The sequence below is a fragment of the Bemisia tabaci genome, chromosome 1 (assembly GCF_918797505.1).
Source record: "Bemisia tabaci chromosome 1, PGI_BMITA_v3".
NCBI lineage: Eukaryota > Metazoa > Arthropoda > Insecta > Hemiptera > Aleyrodidae > Bemisia > Bemisia tabaci.
Window position 1 is genome coordinate 45145448 of NC_092793.1, and position 22121 is coordinate 45167568.

Genomic DNA, 22121 nt, shown 5'->3' on the forward strand with positions numbered 1-22121 from the left:
TATTTGTAATTTGCACCTAAAATAAAAACATAAAAGCTAAAAATCCTAACTATGTTTATATATATGCAAACATGGGCGGAAGCAGGAGGGCCAGAACTGAGGCCTGCACCCCCCCCCCTTCCAAAAAAATTGAGGGAATTTTACGGTAAAAGCAACGAAATATCTTTCACCTTTAAACCTGTGATTGAATCAACTTCTCGGTAGAGACAGGTCAAAATTGCTGCTGAGACTACACAATTGTTCAAAATTCTCCCAAGGAGATCCTGCGAACCCCTCTCACATGCTAGGAAACCCACTAGACCTTCATTTGGGACTAGATGAGTCTTATAGATTCTCCTTCGTGGAGTGCCTTTTTGTGCCTCCTAGCGGCCCCCCCCCCCCCCCCATCACACTGAAAAGTTCCTATTCCCACCCATGCATGCGAGGATGCGAAGCCGTTTTCATCTTTTTGATGTTCTGTCGCACAATAGTGGAACAAAGTGAAAATAGTAGGTCAAAACGTGGAATCACAATTATGCGCAGTCTTTATCGTATTGAAGTCTCTTATCAATTCTTGACACATTCTTATTTTCGCCGTTAAAAACGGAGAGGATCGAGGCCCACTTACGGTCGGGTCGCGTCGATAGTGCGCGGTTTTATTCGATATTGCTACTTTCCGCTTTATCGAAGTTGATTATTTATCTCAAAGTGTGAGAGATTGGAGGTCCGTTCGCAACGGGAGAAAAGAGCCAGTGCCGCGCAAAGCCCAAAGTCTTCACGTCGCAGAACGTGGACGTTGGAACCACGAGGTCAATGCAACAATCAATAACTCTACATCAAAACCTCTTGACAGTTCGCGAAAATGCTTCACGTGTGTTGTAACATAGAAATCTTGCCTGTGGCTCTATCATAGTTTAGGATAATCGGATTGTGTGTTCGAGACATGGTGAGTTGACACAATGTGTTGAGACTGGGTCATAATAACGGACCCTGTTCGCAGCAAAGAACCCCTTTTAACGAAAGAATCTTTCGGATTTAAAGTGGATTTGGCGTAAAAAAAACCCGACTTAATGGACTCAAATTACTTATAACAAGAGCCTCCTCTTATTAACGGAGACGTTTCGCCGTTTCGCGAGGGTCCATCATGAAAAGGTGCCACTGTAGCAACTTGTTTTGTACATACGTGTATATCATACTCTGCAATTGCAAGCACGCCCGCCACATCCCATCTCGGGCCCTGGTACCAGTTTTAAGGTCCGGGCCCCAAGCAGGGAGGATGGGGGGTCCGAGGGGCATCCCCCGAGAAATTTTAGAATTTATACGACTAATCGGACGCATTTTGAAGCTTTCATAAAGAATTTTTCCATCAATTTCTGCGGAATAATTATGTTGTTTTTTTTTTCTACTTTCAGCACAAAATACTTCCGAATTGTTGCATTCAAAACATCTGGAACATTTTTTTTTTTGGGGGGGGGGGGGGGCCCGCATATGAAACTATTTTCAGTTCTAAAGGGCCAGGCCCCCCTAGACTCCCCCTTCGTTTATCTATGGCAAGGGAGTTGAGCCATGAGCCATTGAAGTCGAGGATGCCCAGACTGGAAACTTTTGGTTTCCGCTGAAAACCGTGTTTGGCGCAATGCGTGAAGTATTCCGACAGTCTTGTAGGCGCTATGCGTTTTACGCCGACCGCTGCTGAACGCACTGTGTTGGACGCAACGCGTGAAGTATTCACGCAGTCTTGTGGGCGCTATGCGTTTCACGCTGACCGCACTGTGTTTGGCGCAATGCGTGAAGTATTCATGCATTCTTGTAGGCGCTATACGTTTCACGCGGACTACAATGACCGCACTGTGTTTGATGCAATGCGTGAAGTATTTGTGCAGTCGTGTAGGCGCTAATATGTGTTACATGCCGATCGCTGCGCCGAGGGCTTCTCCTTTTTATCTCAAGTCCTCGTTATCATTTCTCTCTAAGACGCGCCGTTCCAGGCCAAATTGCGTGTTTGGTCTCTCTCTTAACTCGACTTGTTGAAGGTGCTGTCTCTTGTATCACTAAGAGACGACTATATTAGAAATTACTATACTCTCAGGAAATGAGAGATTTTGTCGCCCCTTCTCGTTTGTAATTTTGTTTTTATAAATCCGATTTTTTTTCATACCGACACTTAAAAAATTGCAAATTTTTGCCGCCCCTTAGGTATGCCGCCATGGGCCGCGGCCCATGTGGCCACTCCCTCAATCCGGCCCTCGTTTCGCTCAACCGTTTAAAACCTCGTTAAACCTTTCAAACCTTCAACCTTTCAAACCGTTTTAAACCTTTCAAACCTCGTTTCGTTCAACCAGTGATTGAACGAAACGAGGGACGAATACTCACGCGGTGTCTTTTGAGCGAGGCCGAGCTCTCTGCCGTGCTAAGGACGACATATGAAACGCCTTCACTGTGAAAAGATACTTCCTAGCGTGGTCTCAGCGGCCTATTAGTTGCATCATTTTTGAGTCGCAGCTTATACTGGTCAGACTATGTATCATTGTATGTGCACGCGGTAATTAGTGAGAGACTGCCACTGCTAATGGAACAGCGTAAACGTGGCTGCATTGCTTCAAGTTGGTGTAGTTGTCTATTGCCGCTAGCTCACGTTGCCTAATCGCGTAATTGAAGGCAAACTGGACGAAGCGTAGGACATAGCAAATACAGTAATTGGTTTGATTTCCAGCCGTTACTAATGCCGAGTAAACGGGTAAATTCGCAAAGCATGATGAACTAACCCATGGTAACAAGCACCAAAGTAGCAAAAGTATCGACTGTATCTATACTATAAGCTCCGAGACCTCCTAATTTTGCGTAACTGGTAACGCTTAGTTCCAGCGTTCTACCGGGCCGATTTTCATGATTTTTGCGGCTATCGACGGGCAATTGTCTCTAGATTAGCCAACTCTTTTCAGATTTTCAAAATATGAACCAGGTTTTTTTGTATTACGTGGTAAATTTGCGAATTCTCCCATTTAAACAATGTAAATTTATACTTTTTGTCATAGTTCGTTTGAGCGTTCTACCGGGCCGATTTCCATGATTTTTGCGTAAATCGACAGGTAATAGGCCCTAGATGAGCCCGCTTTAATCAGATTTTGGAAAAAGGACCCAGGTTTTTTTAAAATCACGTTATAAAAGTGAGTGAGTTTACAGAATGCTCCGGTGCTGCTACCGCTATGCGCGGGAGGATGCGCAGTGGTCAAGGAGGTTGCGCAGTACCTGTGTAGCCTGCGCATCAGCTCTACACTTATTTCCACAAGATTCGCGCCCCGATCCTCATGTAGAGCGATGGCCAAATCGTCTAAGACGTCGAGTGCGTTCATCAAGGACTCACTGTGGGATCGATCCCCGACTCATGACATCTTAATTGATACCTGACTAATATTGTTCATTGTTTTACTGCAATATGTCATCAATTAGTCATTCCAAAATGCGTCCTCTTAATTTTAAAGTAATTTTAAGTAAAGTTTAAAATTAAAGTATACCTCATATCGTAATTTTTTAGGGGAAAAATAAAACTAACACTGATAGGAGGGTAAAAATAGGGCCGCGAAACGGCCCATTGATGGCGCGGAGCGCCTTCAGGGGGTTGGGCCGCGTAGCGGCCAGGGGGCGTAGCCCCCTAGTTTTATAATAACTTTTTTTTCGACACTCTCTCTCTCCTTTTGTGATGCGAAGTAATCACATAAGAGACAGAGGATTGTAAAAGTTACTTTAAAAGAATTAGGCTCAATTAACGTTATTTTCTTTTTGCTTTTCATGGTAGGTACCCAAGTAGCGCAGTGTAGTGTAAATATTGAAATAATTTTGCGATTTAATGCGATGAAATCGCGATTTTTTTATTTGTTTTGCCATCAAATTGCAATATTGCATTACCTGGTCAATAAATGCCGATTTTAAACGATCGACAAGATTAGTTCAATGTATGAGAAAGATAGGCGATTTGCAATGCAAAACAAATTGCAATTAATTTTAATTTTATTGCAGTAAGAGAGCCCCTTCAATCAGCGAATGGACGACATTGAACACTGATACATAATTGCAATAACTTTAACATTCAATTGCAATAAATTTACCATTTAATTGCAATTTATCGAAATGTTCCTTGCTCAAGTGTGCATTTCATCAATATGTCACAACAGGTGGAACAAGCTGTAATCCCGCTGGTCAACATTGATGAGCCACAATGGGACCAGAACACCTACTGGGGACGAGCAAAATACTTTTTCACCACAGCCAACCCCATAAATATCCTTCGCACATCGAAAGAACTAGACGAGGCCAGGGAAATCGTTCTCAAGTACAAGTGAGTTGATGATGATACTTATATGCTTGTAGTCTCTTATAACATGGTCGTACAGACGACTATTCAAAAAGTTAAATGCCTACAATCCACGGTCACCACAGCTCGAAACACAGATTACGAATGACTGTCGAAGCCTGTATGATTGAGGAAGGAAATATAAGTGACGCTTCTAGAAAAAGCTGAGATAAATTTAATTTTTAACAAACTTGATTTCCAGTCAGTGACATTGGCGGATCCAGCAAATTGGCAATATTGTTTTTCTCCATTTAAACGAATGAAAATGTATCGATTCTTGGAGGGGCCAGGTGCTCCGGCAAGAATCGATTATTTAACATAGGTTTAAATGGAGGAGATCCGGTGTTGCCAAATTACTGGATTCGCCTCTGGTCAGTGATCTTCAAAAAAAAAAAAAAAAAATTGTCTCAAGATTTTAAATTGTAGCTCGGTGATTTTGAACACTAGCTCAAACTTGTTTCGAGTTGTAAAAACCCAGTGTAGGGTTCAAACTTTAAAGCAGTTGCTCTCGAAATCACCTACACGTTACTTTTTGCCTCCTTCTCTTAAATTTACCCCTATCCTAAATAGCGCAGTGCAACGACAATATTGAAATTAAATTGCAATCTCATTTTAATAAAATTGTAATTTTTTTACCATTATTTTCAATATTTTTACATCATTTAGGCGATTTATGCCGATTTTAAACAATCAACAAAATTAGCTCATTGTGTCAGGAAGATAGGCAATATGCAATGCAATGAAAAATTGCAACTCATTTCAATTGTATTGCAATAAGTTCCAATAAATGGGGCCCCTTCAAATAGGAGCTTGGCAACACGCATAACACTCAGTGGAATTGCAATATTTTTACTACGTAGTTGCTACCTATTGCAATCTGTGTTACTTTGGATTTTCCTTCGATTCAAGTTCATATCATTGTTTATTAATGAGGAAACTTGAAGGCACGCCCCCTGACAGCTTTGCGGTACAACCCCAATGCATTTTGCGGGGGGGGGGGGGGGCGTTATGCGTTATGCGTTACTCGTCAGATACACTGAAGCAAACTACATCAAATGAAGTTTACACTCTATTCCTGGCCTACTCCTTGCCAATTTGAACCTGCGTTCTGTCTCTCTTGCACACTTATTTTTCAAGTGCCTCTTATGAGATGTTCCTGTTATTTCAGAGCGGGAGAGCAGCTGGTCGGAAAAACTTTGGAAGATGTGTACAAGGCAAAATATATTATGGATTCTGCTTTCCACCCGGATACAGGCGAGAAAATGGTATTATTCGGACGAATGTCCGCTCAGGTTCCCTGCAACATGGTCATTGTCGGGGCCATGATGACATTTTACAAGTAAGCCGTTGTTCATGAACAATTCTCTCGTCCTTGTCATTTTTATGAGAACCTTTCTTTCATGGAACTACGCCCCCTGACCGCTACGCGGCTCAACCCCCAGAGAGCGAGAGCGAATCGCGGTCTCTAAGGGTAGCTTAATGGGCTCCCGTGAGTTAATAAAATTGTGAGTAGAGCGGGCTTATCTGGAAACTTTCTCCTATCGATATCCGCAAAAATGTTAAAAATTAACCGGGTGAATTTAAGAACGAACAATGACAGAAAATGAGCATTCGCATTGTTTAAATGGGAGAACGCACAACTTTATCATTATACGTATAATGAAAAAAACCGGGGTCATATTTCAAAATCTGGATAGAGCGGGGTCATACTGGGATTTTCGTTTGTTGATAGCTTCAAAAATCTTGGAACTCGGCCTGGTAGAACGGTAGAACGATTTATGTGACAAAAAATGGATATTTAGAGGGTCAGAGAACCTATATCGTGGGCACTTAGGAATCCTCCGACGGGATAACATTTTGCAATGAGGAGCCCCTATATTTCTGGCCCATTTTAGAAACAACATACATGCCATTGGTTTCTCTATGCAGGTATGTGCTTTTACAGGAGAGCCAGAGATAGTGGTCTCTCATTGCAAAATGTAATCCAATTGGCCTTAGCCATCCCAGGGATCCTTAGAGTATGTAGGGAGCTGACTAAAAGCCAAACAAAGACGGATTGAATATTTTACATGTTTACATTTTTTTCTCTCCAATCACAATGACTACTACTCAAAATACATAAAAATTATGATTGTTCACTCCAGTTAAAAAATCGGTTTACCTACGCCGCACTTTCGGGCCTTGAAGAGTCCTCCTGGGATCAAGTTTCACATTATCACTCTCTTTTATAACAAGTATAACAACATTTCAGTTGTGAATGGAACATGACTTCTCCAACCTCTTCGTTTTTTTTATGATCATGACTCATGTTTTGACTGGTTTGCAGATCAACCCCTGCAGTGATATTTTGGCAGTGGGTCAACCAGTCTTTCAACGCTCTTGTCAACTATACGAATCGCAGTGGGGCTGATCCCATGCCAATCGAGTAAGTCCATCAACTAATTATACTTCTATCCTACGCCGCGTCGTTAAAGTATAATTTGTTATGCGGGTGAGGCTCGATGAAATAATTATCCCTCATGCGAGGGGAACCCTGCTAAAAATGTTCCATGTGGATTCACGTGGAAATGACCCGATTTCCATGTGATTTCATGGAAATCGTCTGACTTCCATGTCCTTCGACATGGAAATCATAACGTTTCCATGAAACTCACATGGAAACCAAGTCATTTCCATCAAGCCGTCATGGAAATGAAAACATTTCCTTGTGAGCTCGACATGGAAATCATAACGTTTCCATGCAACTCACACGGAAACCAAGTCATTTCCATCAAGTCTTCATGGAAATGAAAATATTTCCTTGTGAGCTCGACATGGAACTCATAGCACTTCCATGCAACTCACACGGAAACCAAGTCATTTCCATCAAGCCTTCATGGAATTGAAAATCCCCTTCTCAGTTCGGCATGGAAATAAAAATTGCGGATTTAAACATGAATTTCGCGGCTTTAAAATCTTTCAATTTTTGGGCAATTCTAAATTGGACATACGCTCCGACATGCGCAACATGCGAAAATTACACATCGGAGCGTGAGTGTCGCGTTTGAAGCATAACTACGATGTTGAAGGCGCTCCGCAAGGTGCGCGCCAAGGAATTATACTCGGTATACGGTTCAAACCAGAGATGCAAGATTTTATATGTAACTTCATAAAATGAAATTTCGTGAATTCCAATCATTTTTGAAAACTTCTGTGCTATGGGCTCATTATGACATGAAAAGGAAAAATCTCAAGTTTTGGAAGGGGGGGGGGGGAATGAAGGGAAAAAGGAAAAAACCGAAAGAAGAGCTATACGATCATTGTTGCGGGTTGCATTAGCAGTCAAATTTTTTCTTCTCAGGCGTATGTTTAGAAAGGAGGTGAAGAAGATCCCCATATCAGGGTGATCGAAAAAAGTCTCAATTTTGGTCATCACTTAAGTACTTTTTCATCAGAAGGTAGTGTTTAGCATGTTATGTTTTTATCTTCAGTTATTAAATCCTCTAAATTTTTTTGTAAAGAATTTGAAAAGAATTGCTGGAACCAATTTTTTTTAATGATATGATTTCGATCTCAGCCCCTGAAAATCAAGTACCTGAAATTTTATGAAGCTCAATAATTAAAGAAATGTGCCAAAATGTATGATGGATAAAAGCTTAGTATGTACTTACATCTACACTCAAGTGAAAGCAATAATAAGCACAATAATCTTAAAAAGTACATGGTGTACTCAAAGCTCCCTGATGAAAATTAGGGCCACCCTTTCAGACATACTTTGTGGGCAGGCCATCTATGACAGCCATGGGAACTTGTTTGACGGGTATATGTCAGTATGTAATTGATATCAGCGCATAGACCTTCTTGGACTTGTAGGATTTTCTATATCATAGCAGCGTAGTTTTTCAAAGTTCGCATGTTAGCAGTTCCAAACCCACATGTATCTTCCACTAGGCATGTGTAAAGAGAATCTTTCAGCTAAATATGCATCATGCAAAGTAATAATGGATGACATCTGTCATGCAGACATACTCAATAAAATAGAAAATGAACAAACAACACTCACCAACTCGCTCAAGTCTGTAATCCACTGGGTCAGAAAAATCCACTTGAAGACAATGAATCCAAATTTCCGATTAGAACTGGTGCAGGTACGAAGGAACTTTTGAAAACACGATGAGTGCATTGTAAAAATATCTAAAGCACTCTTTAACGTAAGAGAAAAATTAGCACCATGATTTAATAGCTGATCAATACAGAACACCACTCTCAGAAAAGCACTGACACAACACGATTTTTCAGTTCAGTTTTAGAGGAGAAAGCATTTTTCAAAAGATGCGACATCATAGATTCACAGCTTAAATAATTTCACGATTTACTACGATCATTGATGATATTAAGGTAGCCATCGATTCTCTACCCGACGTTCCTTCCACACATGACAGGAAACATCTACAGGCATAGAGCAAATGGCACTGAGCAGCAATGTACATCTGATAAGGCAAGCTCCTGGAAGTGTCGATCTGCAAAAATACAAAGCGGGAGACAGATCATCAAATTGATCTACCTAGGGTTAATGGCCGTCCTTGGAGACAGACAATAAACTACGTAACAATATATCAACCACCTTTTGATAACAGAACGAATTTAAAATGAGAGCAAGACCCTTCCTTATGGAGGGAGGGCCAAGAAACATTTAAAAACGGAACATTTTACAACTTACAGGTCTGAGCCACTGAATATAATACATTCCACCAGTCAATAAAATTTTAAATTTTGAATGTTGATGGATAACCTGATTGCCAGTATACATTGAGTTGAAACCAGTTGAAACATCTGATACGTAGAGCGGTTCATTCTTATAGAGGCTTCCGAAGTAGTTCCAGATAGGTACTTTAAAATTAGACACCGGTCAAATGTAGTACAAGAGAGGAAATGGGTGCAACAAAACTTTAATTGTCCTTGATTCTTTTGTGAAAGGTGTGAAAGTGAAAAATTATTCATTAAATTACTTACTTGAGGTGATGTGGTGATGTGAGCATAGAGTACAATAGAGTCGCAAAGTACTGGATCGCCGATGAAGTCACTTTTCGAGGCTGTTTTGTCCAGTTCTCCGGAGACTAGTGTGCGGCGACTAGCGATGACGCATACGCAGAGACTCGCGCTCAGCGCTCCCCACTCCCGACGGTCCCGACTCGGCTCCGTTCGTCGGCTAGACACACACTGAACCAGCTAAAATAAGTAGGCCGGTAATAAGTCTGAAATTGAGTCCATATATGAATATTACCCAGGAGTAACATACATTAATGGATTCGTTATGGCTTTGAATATCTATTTATAGCAAAATTTGCATAAATTAATATAGATGGAATTTAAAAAAGTCGAAAAAACACAAGCAGTCGTTGATTTCTCCATAAGCCACCGTGTTAAAAAATGCCGGTTGGTTCACAACTTGGTAGTTAAGTCAGAAATTAAATCCCTATATGAATATTCTCCAGGAGTAATATACATCAATGGATTCATTATGGCTTTGACTATCTAATTATAGCAAAATTTGCACAAATTAATATCGATTGAATAAAAAATGTCGAAAAAACACAGGCAGTCGTTGCTTTCCCCGTAAGCCGCCGTGATAAGAAATGCCGGTTGGTTCACACTTGGTATAAGTCAGAAATTAAATCCCAATATGAATATTATCCAGGAGTAATATACATCAATGGATTCATTATGGCTTTGACTACCTTTAAATAGCAAAATTTGCAAAAATTAATGCTGATTGAATTATAAAATACCTAAAAAACACAAGCAATTCTTGATTTCTCCATAAGCCGCCGTGTTACAAAATGCCGTTGGGTTCGCAAATGGTTCACTATTTTCGGAGCACACGTGGCTCGGAAACGCCTGTTAATGGATTGGCTTCATCGGCGCTCCAGTACTTTGCGACTCTATTGTACTCTATGGATGTGAGTGAGAGGTAAATTGATAAATATAACCTAACTTTTGTGAAGATGTTCCTAGTTCCTGGAATAATCGTTCCTTGCCGATACTTCCAGGGTTGTATTTATTATCTAAATAATTATCAGGCAAATGTTTTCAAAAGGATTAAAATACAAAAACTGGCTTTCTATAATCATTATAGCGGCTGATTTTCACTCATTTTCATACGCAACCTCGATAAAAAGGCAAAAGGCGGAACCGCGGAATGGTCCCTCGTCCAACTGTTCGATGTCCAACTCGCACTCGGAACTCCGGATCCGGACCATTGTTCAATTCAATCCACCCAGCCAGCCTAGCCATGCCATGCCGTGAATTTCAAAATGAAAACTTAATTTGATCTACTTTTCATGATTCTTAACGAAGAATCGATTGTATTATCGGCGTCTACTTGACTATACTCAGTTTCATCGAACACAGGTAAATTATCTCTCACTTCTCACTTCTTGACGACGGACACACCTAAGTATGAGCCTGTCACCTTGTACTTACATTACACATTTGTCATGTCAAGCTATACTGATCAAGTAACTCGAGTTTAATTTTCTTTGCCGATTTACGATTCAGTCGATATGTTCTAACGAGCGAGGTAATTGTGAATTCTATTCTCTTGGTTTGCGAATGCATTTACTACCATGTGCTATTCCTAACCGTGGTTACGAAGTTGATCGAAGAGTCTACGTCTAATAAATCTATCCACTCCTTCCGTGGGAAGGGAGATAATCTTTCATCTATTTAGCATTGAAGGGAAAGACCAGAATCAAGATGGTGGATCTTCTGTTGCACTCTCTAAGTGCAAATCTTATTATCCGCGGACTTCATCACAAGTAGAAACTTCCCAACTCTTGCAGGCGAGTGCTATTATAGGTAGTCTGTTGGAACATCCTCATACTGCCTGCATTTTCCTTGTGTCTTCAAAAGAATCAAGGACAATTAAAGTTTTGTTGCACCCATTTCCTCTCTTGTACTACATTTGACCGGTGTCTAATTTTAAAGTACCTATCTGGAACTACTTCGGAAGCCTCTATAAGAATGAACCGCTCTACGTATCAGATGTTTCAACTGGTTTCAACTCAATGTATACTGGCAATCAGGTTATCCATCAACATTCAAAATTTAAAATTTTATTGACTGGTGGAATGTATTATATTCAGTGGCTCAGACCTGTAAGTTGTAAAATGTTCCGTTTTTAAATGTTTCTTGGCCCTCCCTCCATAAGGAAGGGTCTTGCTCTCATTTTAAATTCGTTCTGTTATCAAAAGGTGGTTGATATATTGTTACGTAGTTTATTGTCTGTCTCCAAGGACGGCCATTAACCATAGGTAGATCAATTTGATGATCTGTCTCCCGCTTTGTATTTTTGCAGATCGACACTTCCAGGAGCTTGCCTTATCAGATGTACATTGCTGCTCAGTGCCATTTGCTCTATGCCTGTAGATGTTTCCTGTCATGTGTGGAAGGAACGTCGGGTAGAGAATCGATGGCTACCTTAATATCATCAATGATCGTAGTAAATCGTGAAATTATTTAAGCTGTGGATCTATGATGTCGCATCTTTTGAAAAATGCTTTCTCCTCTAAAACTAAACTGAAAAATCGTGTTGTGTCAGTGCTTTTCTGAGAGTGGTGTTCTGTATCGATCAGCTATTAAATCATGGTGCTAATTTTTCTCTTACGTTAAAGAGTGCTTTAGATATTTTTACAATGCACTCATCGTGTTTTCAAAAGTTCCTTCGTACCTGCACCAGTTCTAATCGGAAATTTGGATTCATTGTCTTCAAGTGGATTTTTCTGACCCAGTGGATTACAGACTTGAGCGAGTTGGTGAGTGTTGTTTGTTCATTTTCTATTTTACTGAGCATGTCTGCATGGTCCAAATATCATGTGCTCCCATTGGGACGCTTGTCTCCTTTGTCTTGATTCTAAGATTTATTTAATTTCCGTGAGCAATTTGGATGGTACTGAAACCTTCTTGTGATCATTTTTATGCAAATGGTTTTCTTTCCATGAAAAATTGTCACGGAAATGATTTCGTTTCCATGAAAAATTTTCACGGAAATGATTTCGTTTCCATGAAAAATTTTCATGGAAATAAGCCACATGGAAATCAGTCACACGGAAATCAGCCACATGGAAATATTTCCTGTTCCATTTTTCCGTGTCATTTTTTCATGGAAATCAACTTCATGGAAATCATCCACACGGAACATTTTTAGCAGGGAATTTTTTTCGGTTGGCCAAAACTTCACGTGTTATTTCAACTGGCTTGAAGGGATCGAATTCTCTGCTGACACGAAATATTTGAGAAGTGACTCGCTGATATTACATGAAAATGTTTCATGCAGCAAAGTATCGCAACAAAATACTTTTGTTTTCTTTTCCACCGGTATACTTTTAGATTAAAAAAACTGAGAATGAATGCGAACTACGGATGCGAATGTTAAACACTTATTTTTATAAAAATGACGGCTCCGTTGCGAGTTTTTTTTTAAATTTTTACTTTGAAACAATTTTAAAGGCTTTTAATATTTTCCATTTTTTTTTTTTTTTATTAGCATGAACTTTGAATTGTCACATTCCTCCCGACTCTTTTTCCAACGCAAAATATAACCACTAATACATGTTTAATCATTGTTCATGCAAGGCAGGTTGTGAAGTCTTACTGTGCGGCAACTGGAGGTGCCCTGGGAACTGCTTTAACTTTGAACAAATTAGCAAAGGTAGGTTTGCGTTATGATTAATATTATGTTTAATTTTTCTCATCAACATCCAGTTTCTTTTATTTATCTGATTTTTATTTTTCTTAAACTTGCATAAATCTAAATCTAAATCTTTTTAAGTCCTAGCCGCACTCGTCATCATCTTAAGCCTCCTCGCCGTGAAAATCTCCCTTTACGCATGCTAGCGCACTAGGAAGGAATAGAGTACCTGTATAGACAGGAAAGAACAGCGAGCGTAAGGAAAGTCGAAACGCCTTCATTTATTATGTATGCAACACGACCTTCCTTGGAGTGGTAATAGTTGCATCTTGACGCATTGATTGGAGAGATTCACCGCGTCGCGTCTTCACTTGTTGTATGTATGTCCATCGGCCAGGTCTCGTCTGTTTCGAGCCCAAGACGGCGAGTGGACTCTTGAAATATTGTTCATCGATTGAACTTTATCGAATTATCCATGTCCGATCCATCATCTAAAGTCGCGTGATTAGAGTCCTTCGATAACATTCAAAAACCAATCTGCATGCTTGTGAACTCAGGCGGCATAATACCATACAATTTCATGTTCCATTCAATTTAACTTGACGAATGCACATAGTTCCGTTTGGCAGAAACATGTCTACATGACCCTTTTTTTGTTTCAGAGAGCTCCTCCACTCGTCAGCCGATTGGTTCCTTTTGCCGCAGTGGCCGCAGCTAACTGTATCAATATACCTCTTATGCGGTATCGGTGAGTTGCTCCGTATAACTTTTTTGCATTACGAATGAATGGATTCCGAATCTACGGGAGAAAAACTTCGTTCTCACTGTCACGAGAAAAATGATATTGTTGATTTAACAATTTTTTTACCACAATTTTTAGTGATTTCAGGATGGGGGTGCACTGAATGTACTTAAATATACTATAATTTCTTGATTAAAATTGCCTGAAATCGCTTCTGATTTAAGAAACAATTAGAATGTTGGCAAGAAAGTTTTGAAGCTTTTTTTTTTACCAAAATAATTTACCTGAATTTCGTACAGTTAAAATATTGAACTTCAGGATTTAACTGGTTCTTTTTAAAATACAAAATTGTTGATAAAATTAGGCCGATTAATTAGAATGGGTCAAATCTGCAATAATTTCTTGGTTGATATTGTCTGAAATTACTTTTGATTTTGGGAAAAATTAGAGAGTTGGAATGGGTGGGGTGATTAACGGACGCCTGTACTACTGACATCTACCTGTGCCTAAGTATAGATGCTTTAATTTTCGCATGAATTCATACTCTCTCTCTCTTCTTAATAATGAGAGCTGTTTAAATTATGAAAACTAATTTTAGTTCAGGATAGGGATGGTTCACCCTCCAACCCTGTTACACTCTACTGTGCAAAGAAAATTGAATCGCTACACACAGTTAGCTATTTTAGGGTGAAATTCTGTGGCGGAGTCTATACAGCACCCAAAAACCCGGAGTGATATGAATGCGAAGCGGAATCTACTCTTTTTGCGGAGTGCCATACGCTTTTGTCGTGCTAATTTCACTTCGCATTCATATCACTCCGGGTTTTTGGGCACTATGGGTAAAGGCTCTAGCATCGAATTTCGCTCCTCGATGTTTAACAGTTTGCATTTGATATTTTTTCACGATGTTACGATATCGTGCTGAATCTTTCTAATTCCGGTTTCCAGAGAACTGAGTGAAGGTATCCATATCGTGAGTGAGGACGGAACACCTCTCGGTCAATCTCAGTCAGCGGCCAGGAAAGCTATCGCCTCAGTGACCTTTTCGCGTATCGCGATGGTATCCCCTGGAATGGGTAAGATTTAAATATTCTCCATTGGCTATCGTATGTTTTTGCCCGGTCGAATCATAGTGGCAGTGTCGTATTAATGAGAGGGCAATCCCTGGGGGGCATGGTAAGTACCGAGATCCACAGCTCTTCGTTGGGTCATATAACAAAGAGTTCAGGAAAGAGTAGAAGAAAAGAGGGATAATATAGGATGAGTACTGATGAGCTAAGGAAGAACACCGTATGAGCCTCCGGAAGTTGTGTATGATATGTACAAAGTATGGGTTTTCAGGGAAATCAATGAGTATTGTTTTTCGAATTTTTCAGAGAATTTTGCTCGTGATTAGATCTTAGTAAATTATCTGAAAATGCCAAGAGAAAATGTTCATAACCCTCCTCAAGAATAAAACTTTTATTGGGAGAAATTCGACAACTTTCGAATGTTCATTCGGCGATTTTCCTTGGCGCAGCAAGATTAGTAGCCTTACGAAGCATAACAAACGCCTTCATTGTAAAACGATACTTCCCAGCGCGGTCGCATAGGCCGGATTGTTGCATCATTTAAAAACCCGATAAACAGTGTAGCGACACGTAAAATAGTGAGGAATGCGGTTTTTCAAAACCCCAAATTTTCTATACGGAGGCCGAGCCCGCCCCCCCCCCCCCCCCCCCACCCCGGCGTCGACCCCTTGTGGACTCAGGTAAAAAAGGCGCCTATAAGCGGCGAGTTTGCTCCACGTGAAAAAATCCCTCGCGACGATGACGCCACTATGTGCCGACTAAATGCACGTGAAAACACTCAGTGACTTAAATGCAGAACAGAAAAGTAAACCATAGAAAAACTATACCATTAATTTTATATAACGATCTGATGTTACCAAACATTGACAGTGACGTATCTTCCACAGGGTGCGTGAAAGTCACAGTCAAATTATGATACTCCTCAAATCATAGCGCAAGATTTGTTCGCCTCATATAATGCTCTGATGAAGAGTAAGAAACGCCTTCATTGTAAAACGATTTTTCCAAGCGCGGATTAAGAAGCCGAATAGTTGGATCAGTTAAACACCCATTCCAAAAGTGTGGCAGATTGCTCGGATTAGTCATTAAATTTCATTGCTTGAGATAATTTATTCTATGATGAAGCGTGTCAAATCATAAGAAACGCCTTCATTGTGAAAAAATACTTCCTAGCGTTGTCTAGGAGGCCGAATAGTTGCATCATTTAAAAACCCAATCAACAGGGTATATCAGCAATCAGCGTGTAGTTTTGATTAATGAGTAATTCGGTTTTCTAGAACTCCAAATTTTTCCTTAGAAGGACCCCCGGCCCCCCTTCTGAGGGTGTCGACCCCCGGAGAACGGAGCATAACGGTGAATTTGCTCCACGCGCAAATATACCTGGCTACGGCACAGTGTTTCCATTATTAACGGAAATTCTATTTTCTCCTCGATTGCAGTGCTAACGCCGGTGATCATGCAAGCATTTGAGAAACGAGGCGTGCTGAGGAGGTTTCCCTGGGCCAACACTCCGTTACAGATAATCCTTTGCGGATTTTTCCTCACTTTTGCCACTCCTATGTGCTGTGCCTTATTTCCGCAAAAAGTTCCTGTTTCAATAGAGAGTCTGGAGCCGCACGTTCAGGTAATGATGCCTATGATTTTCTTCCTCCTCCTCATCCCCTTGTTTGTCCTCTTCTTCTTCTCTTCCTTCTTCTTCCTCCCTGGTAAAAATGGCAAGTGCTCAGATCAGTAGCACTTGCCTTTGGAACAGACCTAAACACTGATGTAAGTGCTGCCGGGCGCTGATCTGCTACGTCAGTGTTAGGTCTGTTCCAAAGGCAAGTGCCTCTGATGTAAGTGGCACTGACCTAAGTGTCTCCGACGTAAGCGTTGTGGAAACTCCCAGAAATACTGTAGAGGCAAAAATTTAGTTAATTACCGATCCGCCAGGTACGTTAATTCACTATTTGACGACCAGGGAGGGCTACTGTGAGTTTTCCATCACAAGTAATCATCACAATCTTCAGTGGACAACGCTCGTTCCCATGCGGTCTCCAATCTAAGTACTAACTACGCCCGACGTAGCTTATCATCGGTGATCGACCTAGCGACTGAACCACTACACTACCTGCGCGTGTAAGTGCCAGGGGCGTAATTATGTCATTTCAGGGCCCCCATTGGAGTAATTTTGACAGCAAATGATGATTTTGTCTTTGAATTTGAATCCGATACTTAATTTTTTTATTATTCTTTTTCAATCAATCAACATGAAAATGAAGTTTTATATGTTATGTTTTTTTGAAAAAAAAAAAAAAAAAAAAAAAAAAATGGAATGCATTAAAATTCAAAATTATAGCTGAGGATGTAAAAAAAATAATCAAAGTTGAAATGATACAAAAAATATAAATTAGCAGATACAAAAATTGAAAGTACTTAAAGGAGTAAAAAAGTTGGAAAATAATTAAAAATAAATTGGGAAAATTTAAAAAAAATTAAGACTGGAACATTTTAAAACGAGTTAAAATTGAAAAAAATTTAAACCAAATTTAATTTTTTTTTTTTTACTCTTAAGTTAAAAAAATAATAATGCTTAAATAACTACATCTAAATACATATTATAGCGGTGATAATATTTTTACCGATCTCATTTTTTTGTGTTTTAATTATTTAAGTGCCATCATAAACGAAGAAGGTTAAACAAATTTTTCAAGAGTGTGGCTACCTAAACAAGTTTTCCTTCCCTCTTAGAAAATCCCCCTCATAAAAAATATGCCTCTCCGTAAGATAAAGTTTGTGGTCCCCGTATCCCAAGGAATATTCCCCCACGAAAATAAAATAGGGTGGGGGAAGAGGGAGCCATCTCTACTTTTTGGGAGTGAGTGCGGTTCGATTAAGACTGATATCAGAGACTTACCCTCTGAACCAAGTCCTGACCTCAGTCCCGCTTACCTCAAAGATATCTCTGCACTTAGGTAAGTCTTCCTCCCGACGTCAGTGCCTCTTACCTCAGTGCTTACTTCTTGGGTCAGTGCTTTAACACTTACGTCAGAGAAAACTGAACTGACCTCAGAGCAAATTGCACTGACCTCAGTGGAAAATTCACTGACCTAACACTTGCCATTTTTACCAGGGCTCGCCTTAACCTCATTATTCTTCCCACCTTCTGTTCTTTCTTTTCATCTTTCTTCTCCTCCTATTTTTCTTTCCTTCGCCTTTTTTAAATTACCCTCTTTCTAGTTAAATCATTTAATGTTAACAACGGAAAGGAAATTATGTCTTCATAACATTGATGATATAAAGTAAATGATAAAACCACACTGTTTTTCTTCCATAGCACAGTTAATGGCTGTTAAAATTTAATCATATTTATGGAAATTGACAATTTTCATATTTTGAAAATTATGATTCACCGCTGCGCGATTCTCTTTAACAATTTTATTCATGTACCTACAGCTATTTATTCATTTATGTTTCATATTTTTACTAGGTTTTATATGCATATTATGTTATTAAATTTACTTACATTTTATTTATATTCATCTGTTTTCCAGGAAAGTGCGCAGAAGATTAGTCCTGACACAAAAATTGGATACTACAACAAGGGACTTTAGACTTAAAATGTTAAATATACTCAAAAACCAAATTAACTGTAAGCTAAGAGTTTACAAACATTTGAGTCGTCTGTACTTCTTGTTCTAAAAATGTTCGCTACCTAACACTCCAAGCATTTTTCAGGACATTTTTTACAAGTTGGAGATCACATCGTGATCCTTAATCATTTTATAGTGCCACTCTATTTAAGCATATAAGATTTTCTTTCTTTAAAGTTTTGTATCGCGCGTTAATGTTTTCCAAATTTCCCCGTGTATTAAGTATTCAATGTTGTGGCGTGTCACAAATAACTTTCAGGAGCCTCTTAAAATTCATTAAACATTTCCCAAGAACTTGGCATTTAAATCATTTCCTAGATGCATATAGCTTCATTCATATCGAACTGAAACTCCTATGCACATAAACTTACACCTAGATCACAAAGTTTCATGTGTATGATTTTACCATGGCCGCATTCACCTACTTGCCGCCCCTTCTCATTCGTTTTGAAACTCGATATAAACCATCAAATGAACGTGTCAGCGAGGGAGGGGTGCATAAGACGCATTTACTGATGTTGAACACATTTTTTGGGAAAGCCTTGTCAACACCACTAGCAAAAGTTTACGGAACTTTGCGCGAAAGTTAAGTTCCGGAAACCTATCTCTGTGTGGACAAGGCCTTCCATTCATAAGAAATGAACGAAAAAATTATGAGAGAAAAAACATAAATGTGGATCAATGATTTTAACTTCCGCCGTTGCCGCGCCGCGCCGCGCAGACCGCACCGTGTTTGGCGCAATGCGTGAAGTATTCCGACAGTTTTGTAGGCGCTATGCGTTTCACGCCGACCGCTGCTGAACGTACTGTGTTGGACGCAATGCGTGAAGTATTCATGCATTCTTGTAGGCGCTATCCGTTTCACGCTGACCGCAATGACAACATTGTGTTTGATGCAATGCGTGAAGTATTCGTGCAGTCTTGTAGGCGCTAATGTGTGTTACATACCGATCGCCGCGCCGAGGGCTTCTCCTTTTCATCTCAAGTCCTCGTTTTTATTTTTCTCTAAGTCACGCCGTTCCAGGCCAAATTGCGTGTTTGGTCTCTCTCTTAACTCGACTTGTTGAAGGTACTGTCTCTTGTATCACTAAGAGACGACTAAATTAGAAATTACTATACTCTCAGGAAATGAGAGATTTTGTCGCCCCTTCTCGTTTGTAATTTTGTTTTTATAAATCCGGTTTTTTTAAATACCTACACATTAAAAAATTGCAAATTTTTGCCGCCCCTCAGATTTGCCGCCACGGGCCGCTTCCCATGTGACCACCCCCTTAATCCGGCCCTGGATTTTACATAATGTTAGTATCTTGAAAGTGTCTCATTTTGACTTAAACCGATCAAAATTTTGGAATGAATTATAGACGCGCGTTGTTTCAATCGAACTATTTCTGTGTCAATCTAGATAGAGGCAGGACTAAAAAGTGAATTTTTCGGCCTTCTTACACGCGTTTTCTATAGGAAAAGTATGGACTGCGCCGCGCGCAACGATTACTATCATATCATCATTTTTAGAGAAATTTGATTTTTTTCGTCCATTTGATCTTCCCAACCAGTAAAACAACAAAAACGCTCGTCGAACTCTAAGTGAACGTTGCAAACGTTCTGACAATGCGTCTGAAAACGCTAAAAAATTCAGTTTTCTGCCTCTATTACTTGCATCAACATTAGCAACAGCAACAAGAATCTATCGATATGAACTCTCTAGACTAGAAAGTTAGATTTTAAAAGCTCACAGTACTCCGATGGTCGTGAGGTGCATCATATCAAATATGTGGCCATCCATTAAGGTATGTAGCGCTCAAGGGGGGAGGAGGGATTAGGGAGAGCGTTACGTCATTTTGTTTGCACGTGTTTAAGGATAGGGACCTACGCCACAAAAGCGTCAATAACTTACAATAGGGGAGGGGGGGGGGTATTAAAAATCTCAAAAGATGCTTTGTGTAATTTATGATTGTCAATGAAAACGTATTGATAATAAGGTTTTTTTCGGAGACACACAATCATTATGAATAAGACGAGCTTTTTCATATTTGGCGGCGTTGTTTTCGCCGTGAGAGGCGCATTCTAGCATACACCGTCTGAAGCTCGACAAAGCTAGTTGAGGAAACTGCTGCTCTCTTTAGGTCAAACTAGAACTATCAGCTCGTACCACGAATGACCACGAATGACTGTTCAGTGCTGCCTCCGGTGGCCAACGCACAAAGCTCTTTATTATTTTTTATGACGTTTTATTTCCAAGCGGCCGTATCCCATTTCAGCCATCTGCTGCGCGCCCGCCGCCAGTCAGTCGTTCGATAACGTCTCTGCAGCATCGAGGGACCTCTGTCGGATTGTCCGTCTAATAGTTAAAAAATCTGTTTTTACCCTCAAAATAATACCATTTACCAACTCGAAACCATTTTATTTACATTCATGGTTTTTGTAAGGTCCAAATTTCCCATTTTTGTGTTTGTTATTTAGTTGCGTTCTTTATTTTCACCTTTATGCGATACTTGTCTGGATCACTGAAGAGTTCTCGCGACACTGAAAACAAGAAAGCTGTGATTTTCAGTCTTCGCAAAAATCACCAGGAAGTGTTTGGTCCATAGGTGGTTTTTGAGTCGTGTGGGGGTTTTTGTTAATCACTATTTTTACCATTTACCATGATTTTCATTTTTTTTCCTTTTTCTGAAGGCTTCCTAAACAGCTTGCCTTGCACCAAGGCACACAAATGGCGTGATCTTATGATGTGTTCACAATTCCTGAAAAGTCCTCTTAGTTAATGCAGTTAGTATTTTTAAGACCATCGCGTTAGTGGAATTATGGATCCTCCAGGATTTTCTTTCCACGATGCATGAACCCGAACCGATCGCTTTTCCTTCGGAGTGAGACGTCCGTTGGTTCGGATGTGCCTCGCTTGACGCGGCCCGTAGCAATGGCGGATTACTGCTCCCTGCCGATCATGCTCAGAAACTCCCAATTTTCGCATGAGAGCCGCCGCAAAAACACAGATTTTATCATAAAGGATGGCACCGGCGCCTGAGGCCGCGCCTGACTCGCAAGCTCCAGCCCCTGCTCTCGTTCCATTGCATGACCTCTTAAAGCCGGAGGACAGCGTTGCCGGTTCGGGCGGTAAAAGCGGAAATGTGGCGCGCTGATTCGCGATCGCGGGGCGATCCGGCAGGGAGGCCGCGAGGAGAGAAACCTCAGTGCCTGGCGACCGCGTTGCACTGCGCTGAGTTGGCTCCGCCCGAGACCCGAATTGGATCTCGCTGGGTGAGAGATCATCATCGACCGACGCCGCCTTTGGGAACCCTCGCCGTCGTCATCGCTGCTGTCGGCTTTCAGAGCTTTGACCGTGTGCTTTCGAAGACTGGCCAAGTGGCCAAGTTCTCTCCGAACCTCCAAGTAGAGTTCTGCCGTCAGCTGCTCCCGCCGACTCGCCGTTGACGTTTTGTCAACTCGTTTCTGATATTCTGATGGCCGATGAGAAAAGGGTAGACATCTTTTTTACATGGTTAGATTTATACATAGGCCGCGATTTAGGGTGGAAAATTTCGGGGGGCTGTATAAAACAGGGTGTCTAGTTTTTTTTTTTAACTTTGGGAAATCCTGATTTTTCCTGATTTTTGACCGCTAAATCCTGATTTCACCTTTTTTCCGAATCCCTCTCAAATCCTGACTTTTTGCGGAGAAAAAT

General features: G+C 40.4%; 1 protein-coding gene across 2 annotated transcripts; it reads left to right on the top strand.

The window, feature by feature from the left end:
* The first annotated feature begins 645 nt into the window (after positions 1-645).
* Positions 646-18736, top strand: LOC109039676 (sideroflexin-1). Of its 2 annotated transcripts, XM_072301443.1 has the most exons (9): positions 646-925; positions 4152-4315; positions 5499-5669; positions 6657-6755; positions 12944-13019; positions 13661-13746; positions 14689-14816; positions 16250-16434; positions 18344-18736. In XM_072301443.1, exons 1-9 carry the CDS (start codon positions 923-925, stop codon positions 18401-18403), a joined length of 972 nt encoding a protein of 323 aa, XP_072157544.1. In that variant the 5' UTR covers positions 646-922; the 3' UTR covers positions 18404-18736. The 2 variants fall into 2 exon arrangements, with proteins under 2 accessions (XP_072157544.1, XP_072157540.1); XM_072301439.1 differs by lacking the exon at positions 646-925 and having other exon boundaries at positions 4140-4315.
* Positions 18737-22121: the final 3385 nt, after the last annotated feature.

Bases quoted from the DNA above. Each gene is read 5' to 3' on its own strand.
- LOC109039676 (XM_072301439.1), top strand. From the start codon at position 4,140: ATGTCACAACAGGTGGAACAAGCTGTAATCCCGCTGGTCAACATTGAT. The intron at 6,756-12,943 runs GTAAGTCCATCA...TGTTCATGCAAG, and splicing joins GCTGATCCCATGCCAATCGA to GCAGGTTGTGAAGTCTTACT. The intron at 13,020-13,660 runs GTAGGTTTGCGT...TTTTTGTTTCAG, and splicing joins CTTTGAACAAATTAGCAAAG to AGAGCTCCTCCACTCGTCAG.